We start from the raw sequence: 19,524 nt of genomic DNA on the forward strand, positions 1-19,524 counted from the left end.
TTTTTTCACAACTTGTTAAGTAAATAAGTAATAAGATGTGATTGAGGAACATTAAATTTAAAACTACTTTCACATGGAAGCTGCTTAGTTTGAAGGCACAAGATCAAAGATTAAATTCAAATTTTATCCACAACATGTGATTTTGAGTGAAGATTAAGTCATAAAAGCATGAATTGAAAGGCTATGGGTATTTTTATTTTATCTTAAAACATTAATTTATTTTTACTTTCAGGTGTTATTTTTTAAAACTTAGCTTTTCTATAGGTATAAATCTATTTTTGTAAAACTTATATATTATTTAAACAAAAGAAATCAATAAACTCATGCAAAGACTATATATAATTATATATCTCATTCAAACATGAGTGATTTTGCTCCTGCAGCAATTCCATATGTATGAGGCTATTCATGGCAGGCTCAATAATTCTGCAAGGACCAAAAAGCTCTAAAAAGCAACTAGCATTCCTTTTCATAAATTTACATGAAAGTTACGTAAAATTATTAGTCTGGTGCTTATGGAACGAAAAAAACCCCCAAACAAGACCTTAATTATGATGTGACATTTTGTTACATAGAGTCAAACTACTCTTGTATAGGTACCTCAGCTCATTTATGTCTACTCTATAGCTTGAGAAATTTAACAGCTCAAGCTTCACTCAATAGTCAAGAGAGACCCACATTTTAATGTCGAAGGACGGGTACACCTGCAGAGCATAAATGCTTCTCACCCCACAAGGAAGATAAGGAAATTTTTTTTTTTTTTTTTTTTTTTTGAGAAAAAGATAAGGAAATTCAGTCTGCCAGAATAGTAGTGTGCGTATATATATATAAAAATATAATAAGGGTAGAGGTCTAGTGTATATATATATATATATATAGCCTATGTTTTTTATTTATTATATATATAAGTATTATAGCCTATGGCTACATATGCTTTAGTTAATTACATCATGCTAAGAGCATTCTTATCAAACATATCAAAAAATATAGCATTTAACATCTCAAAACCCAATTTTATAACATATAACATACCACTTTACAATACTATCTGTATCAAAACTTCTATTTTTTTTACTATTTCATTTAAATAATGTTTCTTTATTATTTTTCAATAATTTTTTATTTCTCCTCTCTCTCCTCTATTTCTCCTCAATGGGCCCCATTGAATAAAAAAATAATATACGGTTTACAATTGATGAACAGTGCTGTCTCAAATATGAGATTGCACTGTTCATCAATTGCAAAAATTATACCATTTAAAACATTTGATGGAGCAAGCTTTTGGGTTAAAAATGCTAAAAAAATAAGATTTCTAGCATTTGAAAGGTTTGATAAGAATGCTCTAAAGGAAGGTAATTAGATAGTCTTATAACCAAAAAGGAGAAGGAAAAAAAGAAAGGTCGGAGAGTTCAGATGCTTTTAAATTCCATATTCACTGCAAAAATTTAAAGATTTTACATATATGAGTTCAGATGCTAATTTTTTCTGTTGTATACCTTACTTTCCATTCATACAATTAAGGCCCTTGGTGTTTGGCAGGTTAAGTTTGAGTAACTGTCAGCCTCTAATTGATAACATCGTGGCAAGAGGCTATCCTTTGCAAGCATACTTCAGCTCCTATCATCAATGTTATATAGCATCCAAATGTTTTGGTCCAGCCAATTCTTATTACCTATGAAAGTTGTTGAGTCTTAGAGCAGTAATTTAATCACTTTCTTTGACAAGGTTGAGGTTCTAATCATAAGGGTGGCACTAATGTAGCATGGGATAAGGTATGTTTACCTAAGAATGTAGGTGGGTTAGGGCTGAAAAGGATTGCAAATCGAATTAAGGCAACGTACACAGTTCTAAAACATACATGTCGGCTCTTCACTAACTTGGTCCCCTTCAACTGGCTTAGGTGTATTTGAGATGATTTTTATATTTGATTTGTCGATTTGACTGCAGGCATATATAGATGTTACAGTCAATGCATCGATAATCTTTCTCAAGTATCAACGACCTCATAATTTTATGCTCTAACTTCGTATTCATACAATCAATTGGACCTTTATCTCTCGATGCTAATGAGGTAAAGTGTTAACTATGCCACATCGAATATTGAGGAAAATGCTAAGAAACAATGAAGAGCAATGAATTACAATCAAAGAGATTTATGAAGCTACAAATGTCTAGGAAAGTTTAAAGGTTCACATATTTAGCAAACTATGATACAACCAAGCTGCATCAAATGAGAAACAATAAATGACAATTGAACTAAGGATTTTAAAGATCTATTGAGTTAACAATTGCAATCTTGCTATGAACATAATAGAACTGTATAAACATAAAAAAGAGTAAATAATTACACATAGACTACTTACTCACATCAATGTCTTACAACGACCCTAAGAATTAGAAAGTAAATACAATAACAAGATAAAAGTCTCTGCTGAGTATCTTGTGATGAGAAAGTTCATTGACATTCTAGGAAATGAGTCCTCTATTTATACTCAAAGTCTCTTGTAGTTATCAACGATTATAGATAGTTGTCGATGCTTTTGTCTCTCCACTGTGGCATCTTTTTTTTGCACTTTTGATGGCACTTGTCCTTAATTTCAGGTGTTATTCAAAATTGATAACTAACATTATATATACTCCTCATTAGCACATTTAACTTGTGCCTTCCACTTTTATCAATTTACATTAGGATGGGTCAATCCAAGTTGGGTTTGGGCTCAACCTAGACTCAATCCGATAATGTCAAGTGGAAAATCGGAGGACCCACCATTGACCAAGAGCATAGACAGGTCAGATCAAGTTGAATATTCAACAAGTTGAGTCGGTTTTAGTTAGAACTAAGAGAGGCAGTAACAATCGAAAATACAATAATGTTTCGTCGTAATCTTGCTAGATTGACTAAGATCTCGTCACATCTAGCAGAGATCTCATAAAAAAAATGGAGGAGATTGGTTGGTCATCAAACCGATCGGGTTCATCGGTTTCTCAAATAGCAAAATTTCCTTTTGAATCACTCTTTGTTGGTTCTTGTCATCGGAGACTCGTCGTTGACCAAACCACTTTTTGGATCAGACGGTTTTCAAAGGTTCTAATTATTTAGAAATAAATGTTTAGGTTCTAATTTTATGTAAGTTGGCAAATCGAGAACAAAAACATGTCTAGTTTAAGTGTTAGACATTGCTCATGATGTTTCAAGTCAAGATTCAAGAATAGTCAAGCTGCAAAAAGAAGAATTTAGAATCTGAAAGGTTCGACCGATCGAAGATCGTGTTCTGCAGAATTTTATTTAGACCCAAAGCCCACGAAAATGTTTAGGGCTTGTGTCCAACACGACCTAGTATAAAAAGGAAAATCCTAAATACATTTCAAAAGTTCTTGGAAGTTTGTGAGTTACTCCTATGAGATTTATGAGATTTCTATAGCCTTCTAACTCAACAAGCATCTAACGGAAAGAAGATCTACATTCAAGAATTGGCGGATTAAATTGTTGCATACAAGATCATACATTGCTGATAATTTAAAACATTGAGTGGGATCTCAAAGTCGCAAACATGAGTGTTTGTGTCCAGCAAATTCAGATAGAATAGTCCGTGGATTTGGAGCTACATGTGGTCACGTGACTAAGTACTATAAAAGGTAGTTTTAGATTTAGAGAAAAATCTATTATAAAACTTTCATAATTTGTTGCCTTAAGGATAGTTTAGGTTAAATCCTCCCCAGATTTTTTACCTTAAAACTGTTGGTTTCATTGATTTTCTTGAGTCATCATATTACTGTCTTCTTTACTTTTTCGCATTGTGTGATATGATTGTTTGTATATAACCTAAATCTAAACAATAAACCTAAGTAACAACTTAGTTAATTAATTAGTTTAAACAATTTGAGTATACATAGGCCTAAATGAACTAACAGGTTTTTAAGTCAGATAGCGTCAGATCGGGCACATTAGGTGAATCCGGTCATAACCCTACTTTACATGTATCACATCTGTACACCACCATTTGTGTCCAGCCAGCGAATTAAATATTTAAAAATACTTATTCAACAGGTTGCATGAAAGTGTCTTCAAAATTTTATAGGATTTAAGCCCACTTCATCTCTTAAATTAAGACAATAAGAATTAAGTTGGGTGATGAGGAGAGGATTTTTCTTTGGCATGACCATTGGCACCCAGTTGGAACTTTATTTCCAAGTTTTGGTTTCAGAATCATTCATAATGCAACTGGTAATCTCCATACATAAGTGGATTCTGTACTCAAGAACAAAACTTGGATCTTGAAGCTTGAAGCTTGCCGGGTCAAAAGATCTTGTCGGCATTAAAAACCAGGTATGCTTACTAAAGCTTTGTTGGTATCATCATTGTACTAGATTTGTTAGAATGAGATCTACTACAAGGAAAAATGAGCTTTTTGCTTTTATTTTTTAAAATATCTTGTACAATGTCTCTGTTTTAAAATTATTAAGCATCATGTCTCTGTTTTAAAACTCGATTTAAAAAAAATCATGATACAAGTGAAACTCGAATATATCAATATTGAGTTCTATGCATATTTTGCCACTTAATTTTTTTTTAGTTTTACTTAAAAATATACATATAACTTGATTTTGAGGATATCAAGTTTAAAAAACAGGAGCATTCGGCTAAATAGTTTCAAAATAGGAACATTGTGTTAGATATTTTAAAAAATAATAGCAAAAGCACATTTTCCCCCTGATTTACTAGTAAAATATACAAATATTCCATCTAGAAAGGCTTAAATTTACAAGCTAAATTTACAAATATCTCTTTGTATTGGATTTGATAGATTTTTTTTTTTTTTTTTTTGGCTAAATAATTTGATAGAAATTTTTAGTGCTTAAATTGACATTATTTTTATTATGTATTACTCTCAATAAATCACATCAATGATTATGAAAATTTTTATGATTAACTGGTTAAAGCTTTTTGTTAACAGATGCATCCACACATCTGTTAAGGAGAAATTTAATAAGTTTCATTATATTGATAAGAAATAAAAACAAGTAAACAAATATTTTATTGATGTGCAGTTATATCTAAACTTGTTAAACTGTACCTTTCTTAAAATGAGTAGAGTGTCGTGCATTATTTGAAAGAGAGTTTTGAACAGTGTAGCACAACTATGCGTGGGGGCGTGATGATGATGATGATGATGTTACTGATGGCATATTGCATGTCCATATTCCCTCATGTGATCAATGTGACAACAGAACCCTATCAATGAAGTCTATAAAATAAAACACAGTCCTCCAATGTCATTCAAGATTGGAAGTAACAAAGCGGTAGAGTACTGCTACTACGCAACACAGTTATGACACTCTCTATACCCAATAATAAACCCAGTTGAAGTCAGCATGTGTAGGTTATACTGATAGTATGTATAAAAGAAGAGAGGGAAATATGTATGTGTGTGTCTATATATATATATATATATAGCCGTTTTCTTTTTTGACTTCCGTGAAATATCCAAACAAGGAGACTGATCTAAAAGCATTATGATACCACATATGGGTAATAAAGGTGAGGGAGAGTTAGACTGTCATAAGCTCTAACAGTCAGTAATACCTCTCAGTGATGATAAAAAGAAAAATTAAAAAAATTGAAGAATCAGAACCCCAAGTGCTTAAAAAGATATGACCTCAATGCAAACTAAATACCACATATAGATAATAAAGGTTGGTTAGCCACACTTCCCCATGGCTCCCAAGATGTTAACAAGTCAGAGAAATGGACGGTTGGGTTCAGTGTGAAGCTGTATGAAAGCCATTATTAAAATCTCTCTCTCTCTCTCTCTGGATCTGAGTTGAATGGTACAAATACCAAGTGAAATGTGAAATGAGTGAAAATTGACAGGGACATATAATATTTGAGTATTGCTAAGAGCAGAAGACCAAGACCAAGACCTCTTAAGAGCAAAAGCAAAAACAGCAAAGCATTGGAATTAAGGTATTATATATAGTTTGCATAGTATTTATCAAATGATATAATTTTTTTTTGTATTTTTTATTTTAAATGTGTAATAAAAAGTTAAAATTAATTTATTTTCAAAACAGCTCAATTTTGTTAAATTTAAAAAATAATACTGAGAAAAAACAAAAGGTAAAAAGTTTTTAACAAATAAATTGATACATAATTTACGAAGAAAATGCTCGAACTTTCTTCTTCCATTATAGAAAAACTCAACCTCCACTCATTGACCAATCCAACAAATTTTGGTGAAACTAAGTTCATTTTGAATTCACTCACTAATTGGTTTGTAAATCATACATTTGGAGATGCTAATTTTGTGCCTAAATGGGCTCCTAGGAATTGTTTTGAGGGAATGATTTTCATCTCTTCTTTACCTAAGGTTTGAGAATGCAGATGGGATTTATTCTATCATTTTGAAAGCTTGTTATTGTTCCTTTTTCTATGAATATCATACTCAGAAGAGAAAAGAAAGTCTCGCCATTGTTCACATGGTTATAACCTAACTTTTATTTGGGTCCCTTCAATAAAGTAAAAATTTATTGATAAGAGTCTCGTTAAGGTTACTATAAATTTTATCGCATAAACTATAATAGGCTATTTATAAGGTGTTAGAGGGGTACAAATCATATTCATTATCATGTGAATTTTTAAACATTTGTTACAATAAAAGTATCTAGTATTTTAGATTTTTTTTCTTTTTTATTTGGCTGAATATCTAGTATTTTAGATTGATGTCTTATAAAACCACAACTTTTCATATAACTCTTTCATGGCATCTTATCACTCATGTTCACATCTAGGGTTTATTTGAATACTGTTTATTGTTGAAAACTGAAAATATTGTAGTAAAATAATTTTTAAATATGTAAATAATACAGTGAAATCCAATTTTTTTTAAAAAAAATTATTAAAATTCATACTTACAAATCTTATAAACAATACACAAAATCTATAAAAAAAAAAAAAAAAATACACACATTTTTTTCCCTTTTCATCGATCCAAACCCAGCCTTAACCCATTACTTTTTCTTTGTCATTTATGATTAACTAATACTAGATTATGACAAAAGTGAGTGACTTTGAGATACATGCAAGCATCACAATCACAAAATGTGAGGTGGGTCCTATGTGATGCAGCATGAGGAAAAGGAGAACTGAGTGAAGGGTATGGTAGGGTTTTTAGGGGGTACTGTCTTGAATTTGTACAGTATTTATTGGGGCTGTAAGTAAAGAAGTTAAGTAACTGTGCAAAGGGGTGACAGAAGAGAGGGAGAGGTGGTGAAAAGAAAGGACAGAGTGTTGATTTCGTCTGAGATTTTCTTTCATTGTTTGGAGGAAGAGACACGGCTTTACTAACATAGAGGAATTGTCTGTACCTGAATTTTTTTTCCACTAGTTAAGTTTTTTTAATCTTTGTCTTCTCTCTACAGTGTTCAGACTCTTTTCTCTCTCTTTTTTTCATTTTTATCTCTTTCTTTCACTCTGTGTCTGAGCAAAGTGTAGAACAAGTGATTGCACCAGTCCACGTGCGTAGACCCCTATGAGCTGTTCCAAAGAAACAGAGCAGGCCCAACGGTTCATGGTCCTCCTTGGACACCGTATCCTAAAGCCTCTCATTATTATACTTTGAGAGAAAGTGAGTTTGACAAGCAAGGATTTGTGTTGTGTGTTTAGCTACCATAGGAGAGAGGAGAGAGACTCTGCTGTTCCAGACTTCAGAAACCGAAAAAAAAAACCCAAAAGAAGTAGGGCTTCACATATGAGATAAACAAATTAATGCTCTACATCTATTTTAGTATATTTGTGTTCTTAAGTTAACCATTGGCTAGTGAAGCTTTATGAGCTTTTTTTTTTTTTTTTTTTTGGTTGCAATAAATGCTCTACAAATTTGTGTCATGCTCACATTTTTTAAAGGATGATCATATTTAAGATGTGATAATAAGTGTGTGAGTGTGATCACATAAAAAAAAAAGAATATGAAAAACTTTTCTAATAATATTTTTAATAAATAAGCAATATGTGAAGTTTGGATCAGCTTTTCAGTTTAATTTATGTGTGTACAGTTTTATAATCTGTATTATTCTAAAATGCACCCTATTACATACCAGTTTCAACTATGAACCCTACTGTGTTTAGGCCACCTGATAGTTTGGACCCAAAAGTCATTAGCCTAAGGAGAGATAACCTAGAAATATGTTGTTTTTTCTCTTAGTTGTCTGCAGGAAATGCGTGTGGGGGTTACACAGTGTTCTTGACTTTATGCATAGTAGAAAATGTACATGCTTGATTTGACAGTTTATAGCTGATAATTGGTTGAGTAGGGCCAATTTTGCTCTCCTGCTGGGAAGAAGTCATATCAATTACCTGTGTGATTGATGAACAAATTAAACCTCTGAACAATACTGAGCTGTGATAGATCCCACTGCATCTTGACTGTACCCAGTTCATGGAACCACCAAGATGAATCCCTGTTTGCTGGTTTAGGTAATCGACTTCGTTGGACTTTCATATAGCTTTCAAACTGATCACTTGCAGAGTTGCCTTGCAGAGTTGCAGTTGCCATTTGCTTTGGTCTTATACACATTTACCACACAAATTCCTTCCAAAAGGTGAACATAGATTTAGTAAAAAGCAAAAACCAACTCAAAGATGAGACCCAAAATCAGACATTAAAGCATTATTATTAGGCTTGCAACTCAGTTTAGGTTAGTTTAACCATAATCTATTGTCATAAAAATTTTAATAACTACTAAAGTGGTCTGTTATGATTCTTATAAAAATAGCATCACTAATAGGCTTATATAAAAATGATGTTGTTTAAATCACGACTTACCGCCATAATAACAACAATCAAGCATTATTTTCAAAATTTTGGAGTCATGCAAGATTTCTTAGTAGGCTAATCAAGTTAATCACATGTATAAATTGTTAACTTAGCAAGTTATGATTTTTTTTTTTTTTTTTAATCTTTAACTTTTCTTTTCATTTACTAAATTTTATATACATCTATACACTTGGTCATTTGTTATTGTACTAAGAGGACACCTGTAGCCTATATTATTGCTAAGCCTATTAGGACTATAGGCTATAGTCCTAATAATAGGCTTCTTTAAGTCATTTCCATTTGCATCATTGTACCGTATGCACACCTATACATGTACCACATATATATATATATATATATATATATTTTTTTTTTTTTTTTTGATAGGGTATACATCTACCATAAGATTCTTACTATTTTGTTTTCTTATCTTTCTTTATTTTTTATATAGGTGTATAATTCTGTAAAGTAATATAACGAACAATAAAAGTTATCCATTTTTCTTTTTTATAATATAGGAAGTTCATAGGTGATTCCTACTATTTTGTTTTCTTATTTTTCATTCTTCTCATATATAGGTGTATACACTTATACATATACCATGTGATTCTTACTATTTTATTTTCTTATCTTTCATTATTTTTTATATAGGTATATAATTTTGTAAACAAATGTAACGAATAATAGAAGTTCTCCATTCTTCTTTTTCATAATAGAGGAAGATCTTAGGTGATTCCTACTATTTTGTTTTCGTATTTTTCATTCTTCTTATATATAGGCGAATACTTCTGTAAAGAAATGCAACGAATAATAAAAGTTCTTCATTCTTCATTTTCATAATAGAGGAAGTTTTATTTTTATCCTTTTGTTTGTAACTGGTATCACAACCTACAATTATCCAACTAAGAAATAAAAGTATATATTAATTCAGAGTCTGTAAATAAGTGTGAAGCAATTTATATACTATCTCAAAGAGTTTTTAAGGAAAGTTTGTACTATATCTATCTATAGAAGTTCATTTATATATACCTTTTATGTGTTAATTTCTAAGTTTCTTGAATATTATTGTTGTGTGTTACTAGCTGTTGAAAAATCTATAGTTAGGCCAATATTTGGTATTAGGGAACTTGGTTTTAGTAAAAGACTGACGTAGGAAGCATGGTCTTTTATGCCTTGAATAAATATAATGAATTAGGAAGTGCATATGGCAACAATAAGGTATAGTATTAAGACATACATATTTGAAATATTATACTTTACAAAGTTCAATTCAAGTTGAGTTGGTGAACACGACCCCTAATCATAGAACAGAAACAAATTCTTTAGTTTCAAAGTTTATAAAACCAAAATTGAATCAATTTAAAAAAAAAAAAAAAAAAAAAAAAAAAAAAAAAAAAAAAAAAAAAAAAAAAAAAAACTGAACCAAACCAATCCAAATTGACAAATCTGAATTGGGTCTCCCATAATTGAGTTGCAACCTATGGTTTTATGGATGCCATATGTCATACTCATATATGCCTATTGCCTACAATAAAAAAGACTATAATCATGTACATACTTTTCTTTGTATATAACCAATCGGGATATGGTTTACATCTTATTAGTTATTTCCGTGCGAATAAGATATAGAGCTGGTTGTGATTGGTCATTTCATTTCCAAGAATCGAAGGCAGAGAAATGACTTAGAATTTTGGCGTATCGGTGAATTAAATAAGGGCATTGCATCAGTGTTTCAGAGTGTCAAATACTAAACTAACTGATTAATTTCACGTAATCTAGAAAGGTTCCTCACTCAGTTGCTTTTAATGGGAAAAAGTATTCCAACGCTGGTTTCCATATTCACATTTACATGCGGAAAAGAAAATTCACTTGTCTTATGACTCCTATGTGCCTTTTGATGTTTTTTTTTTTTTTTTTTTAATAATAAAAAATGGGATTTTAGTGGACTCATTGATTCCATGTCACGTGACAATAATGAGTAATATCACGTGTACCATTAAGATTTTGACGGAACTATCACCGTCGGCACAACACATTTGTTGAAGCACCGCACCACTGCTCAAACCATTTAACTCTTGTCAAGTATTATGTGAAGCGATACAATAACTTCTACCACTGAGTCACATCCACGGTAGTGTCTCATGGCCTCATTGGGTGTGCAGTCATGTGCATCAAATACTGGAACTATGATTCCACGGTTGTAACTTTTAGAGAGAGAATGTATCAAATGCTAGTTTAAACAAATTTCCTCCATTGCATGACCACATTCTATTGCTAAGTGCATAACCATTCATTTTGATTGTCTAAATCACCTCTAATCTATTGTTTCTAAACTGGTTTAAGCAAATCTTCTATGATCTATTACATTGATTGTCTAAATCTCCTATAATTTTTTTGTATGACCATTCATATTGATTGTCTACGTGTATTTTAATCACATGACCAGTATGTATCATATAACTAATAGTATACATGAATGATGATTTGAATCATTACATAACTTGCAGGAATTGTGAGTATTCTATCTACTCATTATTGGGAAATGAGTTTTCTGCAATTTGGATTGAAAATATATAAAAAGATTTATCAAAGGCTAGACAACAAAATTTAAGGTAGTGTCATAGCTGTGGAGTAACCCAAGTACACAGGTATCAGAATCTCTTCGAAATGCTCTATGAAAATTGTTGGAGATGACAATTCAGTTATCATCTTCAACTTTCTGAGGCAACCATGTTCTGATTACGTTTGAACAACAAAAAAGCTTATCCTCCTTTGTATCAACACCATACACTATTACATGAATATAGGTACAGTCTAAGATTCTATTTTTAAAGAAGAAGATGAAGAAAGGGAAAAAAAATAAAAAGGTACAGTATAAGAAGCACAACACTCCAAAGTGTCCAGCTTGTATGTCCAGTTTATCCGTGTCAACAAGAACATGCTGAAGACACTCCTGGATGTGTATTCTCAAATCTCAATGTGACAGGAGGAATTACAAATTAATTGTCATAAAAAAATCATTTAATTTTAGATATATTTTAAAATATTTTGATAGTTATTTTTCTTGAAAACTTTAAGATATACTGTAATATGTCTAAAACAGATAAAATATACATAAAGATATATACTAATCTGTGTTGTATACTATTAAGGTAGTCACTCCCAATGCAGCAACAGTTATCTCATTACATTCTTATAAACAGAAATATATATATATATATATATATATATAATTTGATAGTTACAACAGTTGGGAAGAAAGGATTCAAATCCTGGTTTGCAGGCTATGCCATTGAGCTACAATGTTTTTGACAAAAATTAAAACTATTACATTAGTTTAAGGCATTACACTTCAATTAGGGAGATACAGTGACAACCCATGCTTTCCTAAAAAGAGGGGAGCTTTGAGGTACTTGAGCTGATACCCAACCTAATAAAGGCTTGGTGATGTAGGACAACCTAGGCTTCCCACCTAGATTAATCCCGCTGTAGACCTTAGGCTTCACCGCCTAAGGTTGTTTGGATTCACCATCAAACGCAATGCAAACTTTGCAAATAATCTAGATAATAATTAATCGTAGTCTGAACACAAAAGAAATCATCTAGAGCTTTATATACAACTTCCAAGAATTACAATAATAAGGATAAACTCTCCCAATATGAATCCTAAACAATCTCAAATACTAATACGATACTAATCAAATACTAATGATAAACCCAAATAAAGACAAAGATAACACAAATAATAATCTCCACGGATGTGCTATAGTGTGGTGTCTGCACCACTTGGCCCATTGTGCCAGTCCAGGTCTCATAAAATAAGATACAAGAGGGCAGAAGACTACCAGGTGACTATTATAATTATAGGAGCCCATTGTGCCAGTCCAGGTCTCATAAAATAAGATACAAGAGGGCAGAAGACTACCAGATGACTATTATGATTATAGGAATTTTAGTTCAGTTTTTAACATGAATATGTACATATTTATAGGAATTACTCATCCCTACTCCCAGCACAGAAGGAAAATAGGACTTGACAAGATTATATTGAGACTTCAGATAGAGAACAGAACAAAATTTTCATGGAAGTTAAGCTATAGGGCGCCACATGATTCTATAACAAGTGGACACTCAACACAGAACTCTTGTCTGGTTTGATTGGCATATAGAATAGAAGCCAACCAAAGAAACATCAAAGACGTGTGTGACACAAATCAACTGACTAGCAAACTCCAGCTACATCAAGGCCCCAGTGTCTGCATGTCATGATAATGGCAAACATTATCCTCAATCAACATGTCAAGATTATTATTATTTTTTTTTTTTTGCAAGATTCAGAACAGTACCTTAGGATAAACCGACCTATCAAATAGCTTAACATACATGACAATTGGAAAACAACATTCAGAATGCATAATCCTAATTTCCATCCACAAATGAAGCCATGATACAAACCTCATATTCCACTTTTCCTTCTCTATCATGCTAAATAAGTACGAAAGGAGGAAGACAAAACAAATGTGAAATAGTGGCCACTAAACCACATTAGCAGACAAACCTAGTCAGGCCTATATGAATTATTTGCCATCATGAATCCACAACTTTCATAAATCTGGAGAACTCAATAGGGTGTCAAAAGTTCATCCTAAGTAGGAAAAGGGAACCAATGATGAAACACACTACAGAAAACAAACTATATTCTGAAAATCAGCCTACTCATTGCAATCATAGGATTCCAGAGGTCAGATCACCTTCACAATCATCTTACACAATTTGAATGATGCTAACTTGAAAATGGCAACTGGTCCCCAAAAATATTGACAATGACAGTTTCATGTTTATTCAGCAAAAAGATGCATGATTTATTCCAGACAACCTAAAAGGATGAAATCAATCAAATCTAGGATCATTCAGTTGGTAGAATTCAGCCTCAGTAATTTTTGTGCAAAATTTACGTGTGTAGTAAGATGCAGTATAAGAAATGAAAGAGATTGAGCCAACATGTGAAAAGAAAACTTAAGTGATTTAAGTGTAACAATCTTATGATATAGGATTCTGTTAACTCACAGACACACATAGAAGACTTAAGAACTATCATAAAATTTAGGTTATGTTTACTACTCTGCAAAAATAGGTCTGAACAGCAGGTCCAGAATGCACTCAAATCAATGCAATTATATGATTTTTTGTATAGGCGCAATTATAGGATAGAAGTACTCCTTTTGAAAACAAATTCAACGAATAGCCAAATGCAGAAAAAATGCGTTCACTTGCTTGTGATTCAAGCTGCCTTCTGAAAAACATGCTTGGATATACACATCCAGTCCCAGTCATGAGGATTCAAAAAATGTGAACACCAGAAATATGTGCTGATGTTGGCAACAAAATGCTGCAGGTGCATAGTTACCAAAAGTAGCATATTCTTCAGACTTTAGATGTAAGCTCTTGTTAAAGTTACCCTTTCACAAATACCTAACAAAACCTAGTACTATAGAATTTATTTCTTTGAACCTCCAATACTTCATTCACTTCCATTCTTTGTGACTCCTCAAAAAGTTGATATTTGCCCCCAGCAGTGAGTAGAATAAAGTTTTTTTAGCTTATAAAACAAAGCAGAAGCTACCTTTAACATCAATTGAAACATTTTTAATTGATGTTAAACCTTCCAATTCAAACCCTGACCTACAATTTTAGTTTAAATCTCGTTATATTCTTACAACTGCACCAAAACATGCAGTCCACGTCATTGCCAAGAACCAGTATAAATCCTAGCAAAATTAAAACTCAGAAAATACTACTTATTCAAAAGGAGGAACAGGGCAGCCACACATGAGAGGACATTAGAGAATTAAATAAAAGGGCTTTGAACATATAACACCTCCAAATCCAGCCACTCCCCCATTGCCTCATGTGGGGTGTTTGGAGGGAAAGGAATGTGCCCACTTTTGAGGGGAATGAAAGATTGATTCATGATTTGAAGCTATCCTTCATTCAGACTTTGTTTGAGTGGGCAAATGCATTGGGCGTTTCTACTTTCAGTTCTTTGCCTGATTTACTTGATTTCTGTACTTCCATTGCAATTTAGTTTAGATATTCTGCTGGTATCACAGCACACTGCCTGTGTACTTTCAATGAAGTTTTTACTTATAGATTTTTTTTTAAAAAAAATCCAACCATTCCCTCCCTACCACCCCAGCCAAAAAAAAAGAGAAGGAAAAAATAATAGGCTATGTTTGGTAACCCTTTTTTTCCTTAATTTCCTATTTTCTAGAACAATTTTTTGTTTCCTATGCCAAAAAACTTGTTTGGTAACTTATTTTAGGAAAAAAACAAAAAACTATTTCCAATTTCCATATTATGAAGGAAATTGAAAACAGAGCTGCGGCTGTATTCATTTTTCAGTTTTCTAAAGCTTACAAAACACGGAGAAAACAATGACTACAGGCAACTTTAATGAACCGGCACACTGGTTTGAGCCACCTAACAACAATTTTTTTTTTGTTTTAATCTAATATTATTTTTACTCTCTTTCCCACTCCTAGAATTTTTTTCCCCTTTAATTCTCATGCATAATATATTTTTTTCTCTTAAACTTTCGCGCTTAAAATTGATTATCTTAAATCCCACACATTTGAACCCCTATATCTACTCTGTGCCTCAACTTCCTCACGGAGGCATTGTTGAAAACCTTGACAGAGAGAACCACATAAGTACTTGTTCTTCATCAGATTCTCCTTCGTGGTTCCTTTCTGTTCTTCGTCGGATTCTACTATTCTTTTTCTTCATGCCAAGTCCATTTCTCATTCACCTTTCCTAATTCTAAATTTTTGTTGTATGTGATTTATAGCAGATATGTGCAAGTCTTCCACATATTTTGAAGAGCTTCATAATTTTAGGGACCCAATCACTCAAAGGTACACACCATTCTCTTATTTTGCTTTTCTTTTTGGGCTCTTTTCCATTTTCTTTGACTATGGATTATTATGAAATTACTAGAGCTGATTTGTGTTTGGTATAATTTGTTATTGTTGAGTGTCAATTGTTGATGTAAGGCTAATTGATATTGTCAAATGGGTATTTTTTGTGTTTCGTATGAATCTGTGTCCCAGTGTCCCCATATATAACCTCATGCCATAAAATTACTACTACTTCAATAGATTTTTGAAGATAACAAGGTATGACAGAAAATGTTTTTTTTTTTTTCTTTTCTTTTCAACTAACCAAACATGTTTTTCATTTTGAAAACACACACAACCAAAAAAAAAAAAAGCAAGCTTTTTTCCTTAAAAACAAGAAAATGAAAAAAGAAAACAAAAACAGTTACCAAACATGACCTTAACATCTCATGACCTCCAAGCAGCCTCTTAGAGGTTTCATGCCTATTAAACAAACATTGAATAATATTCCACGAGTCTGAAAATTTTAAAAAGAAATTGTTAACTAATACTAAGCAAGAGAAGAATACATGTGAAAGACCCTTATTAACCTGTTGAGGATCCATAGCCAACCCATAGTTTTGGGACACAAGCTTTGTTGTGGTTGATAAGTAATCCTAAGCAGAGCTTTTAGCAATGAATGCATTCCTAAATGGCTAGTCAAAATCGCTCTTGTTCAAGGACAAAAAGGTTAGAATGTGCATACAACTTTGTGCAACTTGAAAAAGGCTACCCTAAGGATGATTTCCCCTCACCACATATCAATCACATTCATTGGATGTTAATATCTGTAACAATGCATTTGGTTGGGTGGAAAGAAATGAGGGGGAAGAAATGGACGACAGGAGAATACAGTTTTCCCCTGTTTGGTTGAAACAAAAAGGGGGGGAGGGGGGATAAATAGAATGCAGGCAGCCGGGCGTGTTCCTCTTGGGCCCACAAAATTCAATCTGTCTGCATAGGGAAGAAAAGTTGGTTAGCAAATTCGTGGGGGGGGGGGGGGTGGAAGGGGGTGACAATTACAAATTTTCCTTTCCATCCAGGCACTGATCAGTTCATTCACCATTATTTTTCACCATAGTTGTTATACACATTTCAAAAGCCTCCAATAATTCCATTAGACAGGAAGCACAACGCATGGCAATCCAAAATAACACTACAAATAGTGTATGTGAAAGTGGCAAAAAGGAAAAGCATCAGGCTAATCGTAAAGGGATCCATCATCATATACACCAGTAACAAGAATCAAGTATTTCCTAATGAACCCATACCCAATGAAATCCACATCCAATGACATAGAATTCAAGCATTACCCAATGAAACTTCACATCCAAAAACAGCCAATCGGACCAAATTAATTTACAAAAACAATTTTTTTTGGCTCATCTTGCCTTCACCAACTCGTTCAAAAAACTTGACTATGCTCACACACTCACCCAGGTTGACTTTGCCACAACCACTTGAAGAAGCCCCCAAATTGGCAGTAAATAACTAGCCACGAAATTAATTGAACCCCTAATCATTAAAACAGCTCTTCACTTCTAATGGTAAACATAAGTGAGAGTGATGCAGGACAAAACCAAACAATGCAACATAAACATTAAAGAATAGTAAAATAAAGGATAGGTAACCTATGAATCAGTACTAAGCAAAAGAGAGCCTCTAGGGGCCAACACCAGGCGATTGGTAGAATTTCAAAAGAAATTTTATTCATCATCAAAATAATCCGTCTCCATAGGAGTACATTATTGTGCTTGTATAGACTACTAAACCCTAATCTAATTGACTAAGCAAACCAAATTCTAAATGATTAGGAAGATCCTAATTATTTAATTGCAAAACTCTAAAATACTGATTACCTAATTAACTACTAGGACCTAAATTACAGTTGAAAAATAAAAATACAATTGATTTGCAAAATAAAAATATTTCCTTGCGCTTCCCGCATCAAAGAGAGAAGATTGAGAACAGGGACGAAGCAAACAGATAAGAGTGAGATTAAAATATGAGTGTGGGTTAGCAAATCACTTTCTTATTCAATTGTAAGTGTTAAGAGTGAGAAATCTTGGGTTAATTTTGTCTTTTAAGTTGTGTAATTAAATTGTGAGTGTGGATTAGTACATGAGAATTTTGCGTTCAAAATTTCTAGGAACTAAAAGCTCCTCAATACAAAGAATAATTCAATATCCCACTACAATTGTTATTGTGCAAAATGCAGCATGCTCTCTTTATGTACATGTTATGCTTCAAACAATCTTTCTAGGTGAAATAATTCACATTACATGTGCATTTTACCATCCATATCATATCTAAATGGTTACTTTAAACATAAGATTTACAAAATTGAACACATAATTCCACTCCATAGATAGACACTCAATTCTTTCTTTTTTATTGCAGAAACTGTAAACATTCAATTCCAAATAATCACATTCTCACTATCAATTCCAATATAAAACATAAAAGAACCAAGCCAACTTACTAAACAGCCATTTACATCCCCTCAATAGACCTAGACCGCAACCGCAACCGCAACCGCAAGTCAATCAACCTCGCAGTGAACTCGCCATCACTAACCTTCAACATCACCGGCAATGGCAGCGACAAACGGTGCTCGACCAAAAGCCTATGCCTAGGCTTAATCTTCCCCTCCAAACTAAACGAAAAATACTGAGGAAACCTCTTCAATTCCACTATATCCCCTTTCATTTCCTCCAAGAAATACTTCACCTTGGGGAGCAAATTATTTGTAATACTAAAAGTCAACAACCCAGGTGACCTTATCACCATGGTAGCCACTTCCTCATGAGAAAACCCCAAACTTTGCAAAAACTGAATCTTTGGCAAAAGAGTATCTTCCACACTTGAAACCAATAGCACTACGGTGTGAGAAGTGATTGAATGAGGACCCACAAAACCCAAGTTTTGCAAAAAAGAGAAAGTGGGTCTTAACTGGTTTGGGACACTGGAAACTAAGATTCTGGGGCATCGAGTTATGGACTTTGGAATGTGAAGAAATGGGATTCGGACCTCGTTGAGAAGGAAATCAAAGATGGGGTAGAGTTGGGTGTGAGGGTCAGAGGTGAGGAGCTGTGGGTACATGTCTAGAATTCGACCAAGGGAAGAGCGAGTGAGGCCAAACGAAGAGAGGCATTGCTCGACGGAGAGGAGGGAAGAGAGTGGGGTGGAACGGAAATCTGGGTTGAGTTGGAGAGCTTTGTGGGAATTGACGTTGAGGTTTTCAAGGTAGAGGATTTTCTGGCGGAAGAGGAGGCCTGAGTCTGAGGAAGAAGAAGAAGAAGGTGGGTTTTTGGTGTTGAGAATAGAAGAAGAAGAAGGGGTTTTGGAGGGTTTAGAGGAGTGAGGGATGAGGAGAGCCTGAGAAGGGAGATGGAGGGGTCGGATTATCATCTCTGTTAGCATGGTTTTGCTTCGAGGGGAACTTCTACAGGAGATATTGCTCTATATCATGTATCAATATCATCTCTTTCTCATGCTCAAAAAAAAGAAAAGAAAAAAAATATCATCTCTTTCTCAAATAAAAATAAGTGCAGATTGCAAACTATATTATGTTAGATTTTATATTTTAAAGTTTTAGAATTTGAATTTTGTTTATTGAAGTTCTATTCCTTTTACATAAGTAGTCTGTTAATCCATATTTTCTGTTAAGTACTATGTAAATTTAGCACATGTGTTTAGTTTATCTTTCTCAAAAAAAAAAAAAAAAAAGTGTTTATTTTTCTAATAAAATAATGTCAAGTCATTTTTAATTTTTT

At 33.0% G+C, this 19,524-nt stretch overlaps 1 protein-coding gene across 2 annotated transcripts; it reads right to left on the reverse strand.

Annotated features, from left to right (window-relative positions):
* Window positions 1-12,712: 12,712 nt before the first annotated feature.
* On the reverse strand, window positions 12,713-19,258 carry LOC126718853 (transcription termination factor MTEF1, chloroplastic). Of its 2 annotated transcripts, none has more exons than XM_050421207.1 (2): window positions 18,231-19,258; window positions 12,713-13,069 (listed from the first exon to the last, which is right to left on the reverse strand). In XM_050421207.1, the coding sequence occupies exon 1, from the start codon at window positions 19,169-19,171 to the stop codon at window positions 18,242-18,244; it is 930 nt and encodes a 309-aa protein (XP_050277164.1). In that variant the 5' UTR covers window positions 19,172-19,258; the 3' UTR covers window positions 12,713-13,069; window positions 18,231-18,241. The 2 variants fall into 2 exon arrangements, with proteins under 2 accessions (XP_050277164.1, XP_050277165.1); XM_050421208.1 differs by lacking the exon at window positions 12,713-13,069 and adding an exon at window positions 14,979-16,702.
* Between the last annotated feature and the right edge of the window lie 266 nt (window positions 19,259-19,524).

This window comes from Quercus robur, chromosome 3, assembly GCF_932294415.1.
Source record: "Quercus robur chromosome 3, dhQueRobu3.1, whole genome shotgun sequence".
NCBI lineage: Eukaryota > Viridiplantae > Streptophyta > Magnoliopsida > Fagales > Fagaceae > Quercus > Quercus robur.